The 2,932-nt window shown below is 33.3% G+C and overlaps 1 protein-coding gene across 2 annotated transcripts in view; it reads left to right on the forward strand.

The window, feature by feature from the left end:
* Positions 1-2,220, forward strand: part of LOC107722994 (L-rhamnose-binding lectin CSL2-like) — a 4,844-nt gene extending 2,624 nt beyond the window's left edge. Inside the window, exons 8-12 of one of the 2 annotated variants that reach the window (XM_016531494.1) lie at positions 300-415; positions 1,196-1,240; positions 1,331-1,469; positions 1,674-1,783; positions 1,930-2,220. In XM_016531494.1, the coding sequence (XP_016386980.1) occupies positions 300-415; positions 1,196-1,240; positions 1,331-1,469; positions 1,674-1,783; positions 1,930-1,931 (412 nt within the window). In that variant the 3' untranslated portion in view covers positions 1,932-2,220. Of the gene's footprint in view, positions 1-299; positions 416-1,195; positions 1,241-1,330; positions 1,470-1,673; positions 1,868-1,929 lie in introns of those variants that run through there. The other variant, XM_016531493.1, reaches the window with a different exon arrangement.
* The last annotated feature ends 712 nt before the right edge of the window (positions 2,221-2,932 follow it).

Consider the following 2,932-nt stretch of genomic DNA (forward strand, 5'->3'; position numbering starts at 1 on the left):
AAATTAAGTAGCCTATATAAAATTGCAAAATAAATCTATCTATCAGTACTTTTTTACTTAAGTACATAAAATATCGAGTACTTTTGTACTTTCACTCAAGTAAAATTGAAAAAAGGAGTACTTTTACTTGAGTAATATTTTATTATATGTATCTGTACTTTTACTCAAGTACTTGATTTGTGTACTTCGTCCACCACTGCTTAATGGTAACGTCAGGAAAATGTTTTTAAAACATATTTTTGTTAGCTGGGATAAAGATGCAATGACTAATGTAAACCTTACTTTTTTGACATATAAAGCTGCAATGGCCTGAAAAGTTGTGAGGTGTTTGCGACACATACAGTCTTTACTGATCCCTGCTTTGGCATATACAAGTACCTCGCCATCTCTTATTATTGCCTCCCACCTGGAGTTCGTGAGTATTTATTTTGCCGTTTGCTACTCAATTCATTCAATTTTTTTCCCAGGTCATGTGTTTAGAATATTGTGATTTAAGAGACTTTTGTAACAAGAGCCTTATTTAGTACGGCATATTAATCAAAGTTTAAATGAAACATTATTTCTTCCCTGCATGCCACAGTTCAGCATATTTTTTAAAAAGTATTTATTATGGATATTATATACTTTAATAGAATATACTATTAACTTAATGGGATTTTTTACATTTAATTGCATGCTAATTACAATTAAATGAAAATGTATTATAGTTTAGATTTATATTAGATTCAATTAGCTGGATTTATGAGTCTTGTATTTTATGACCCACTTAAGTACATCAATGTATATGTAACTGAATAATTGCTTCTGATATCTTTGAAATATGATTAAAGTGAAATGCACTTTAAAGTAAAACAATTTATTAATTTGACATTACAAAGTGCACTTTTGAAAAGTGTAGTCTACTTGTGTTAAGAAAGGGTCATGAGAGTGTTAAGTGGCCTTTTATTTCATTAATATTATATTATCTGCAAATACAGTTTTTTAAATACACACATACACTACAAGTGCACATTCATTACTAAGTGCACTTCTTTTTCACATGGCAAAGCACATAAATAAACCAGTCCCCATCTTAATATTTAAAAGTCATGATCACGGTACACACTGCACACACCATTACTTGCTAAGTCTATTTTACATTTATTTTATATTTACATTTTTTAATTGCTTTACAACATCTCTTTGTTTACTGTAGGTTCAAGTTTGGTCTGTGAACATGAGACGAGTGCCCTGAACTGTGGTGTGTATTCTGTTCTTACTTAAATGTTTTTTAAGGTTTCAATTAATAAGGCATTATAAAGTTTATGACAGAATGGTAAAATGTTTTCAGATGATGGGACTGTCATACGCATTCACAGCGCTAACTACGGCCGAACTGACAGCAGCACATGCTCTACTGGACGACCTGCTTCTCAGCTTGCTAAAACTGACTGCTACGCCTTAAATTCACAGACAGTAGTCACTAGTGGGTCAGTTTATGTACAAATTTTCACATGTAATTCAGTCTTTGCCCTGCAGAAAAAACAACAACATAAACCAGATAGGACCAGCTAAGATTTGTGTAGTCTAAGCATTTTCTCCCAGCAGGGTAATAAAACGACTTTAATAATTATAATAAAATCACTTTTTAATGAAGTTTTTGTTTCATTAATTCATATTTTATCATTGTGTAGATGTGAAGGGAAAAACAGCTGCTCCATATTGGCCTCCAACAGTGTCTTCTCGGATCCATGTGTCGGCACATTCAAGTACCTGTACATCTCATACTCCTGCGTGTCTAAGTGTAAGTGTGACTGTACAGAGCAATGATACTGCATATGTGTGCTAGTTTTCTAATGTGTTGATTAGTTTTGGTTTGGTTTTGCTCATGAACTCACTCATCAGGATCGACTGATAATAGCTCATTACTGTTGATGTTTGTGTTTGCAGAAAAAAACAGCTGATCTTATGGATTTGGCCTCTTCAATTCTCTATCAGCCTTTTAATCTATTTTCTATTTCTTAATTGTTATTGCATCTAATAGTATATGACATTTGCCGTCTTTCCTCTTGTAAAGATATGGCAGAAGTAGTAATGGTAGAATACTATGCTAATCTGAAAGTCTTTGTGTGCGGATGAAATCAGTGGCTGAGACTTTTGTGTGAAATTTTGATTCTCATACGATTAATATTTCTATGGACCTTGCTTATGTTGTGGGATTTTTCTTAGAATAAATGCTTTGCAAATGAGAATGAGGTGTGTGCGTCTTCTTCTTAATACATGTTGATTGTAAACACCAGCTTTACCTTATCATTTACCAAGTGATAGGAGAATATAGAAAGACTACACATTGTTTATTTACTACCAACACTGTAACAATACAAAGCTGGTTATCCTTATCTTTTAACATATGAAGTGCAAATCATTGCCCAAACCAACCTATTGACTAAGAAAAACTAAATGCTTATTTAAGGGGATTACAGTTAAAGCCCAGAGACCAGTAAGAGAGAATCCCGGACACCTTATGTCATCAAATTTGATTGATGACCGTCATAAAAATTCCACCCCCCACCCCTCCCTCCCACCATAACTGGACACCTGTTTGGACACCTGTTCATACACCCCCCATGTGTCTAACTGGACATCTGTTTATCCACCAGTGATCCAGAGGAATTTATGATCCCGTTCTCTTATTGTTTGGGAATGTGTTTTTGTGTGGGGCCATTGAAAACTGTTCAAAAAACTATGTGCTTTAAACTTTAAAAACAGTGTATCGGTTGGTAAACGGGTTCAAGGGAAGTTTTTATTAAAGTTTTTTCACACACATTTTAAGAAAAAACAACAAACATACAGGGAATAGAAACAATGTAATGACTGTTTTTTCCAGAAAACAGTAAAAAAAAAAAAAATGTCAAGACAAGTATTTAAGTGTTGTTAAACAATTTTAGGAAAA

The sequence above is a fragment of the Sinocyclocheilus rhinocerous genome, unplaced genomic scaffold, assembly GCF_001515625.1.
Source record: "Sinocyclocheilus rhinocerous isolate Xijiao unplaced genomic scaffold, SAMN03320098_v1.1 scaffold2559, whole genome shotgun sequence".
Lineage (NCBI taxonomy): Eukaryota > Metazoa > Chordata > Actinopteri > Cypriniformes > Cyprinidae > Sinocyclocheilus > Sinocyclocheilus rhinocerous.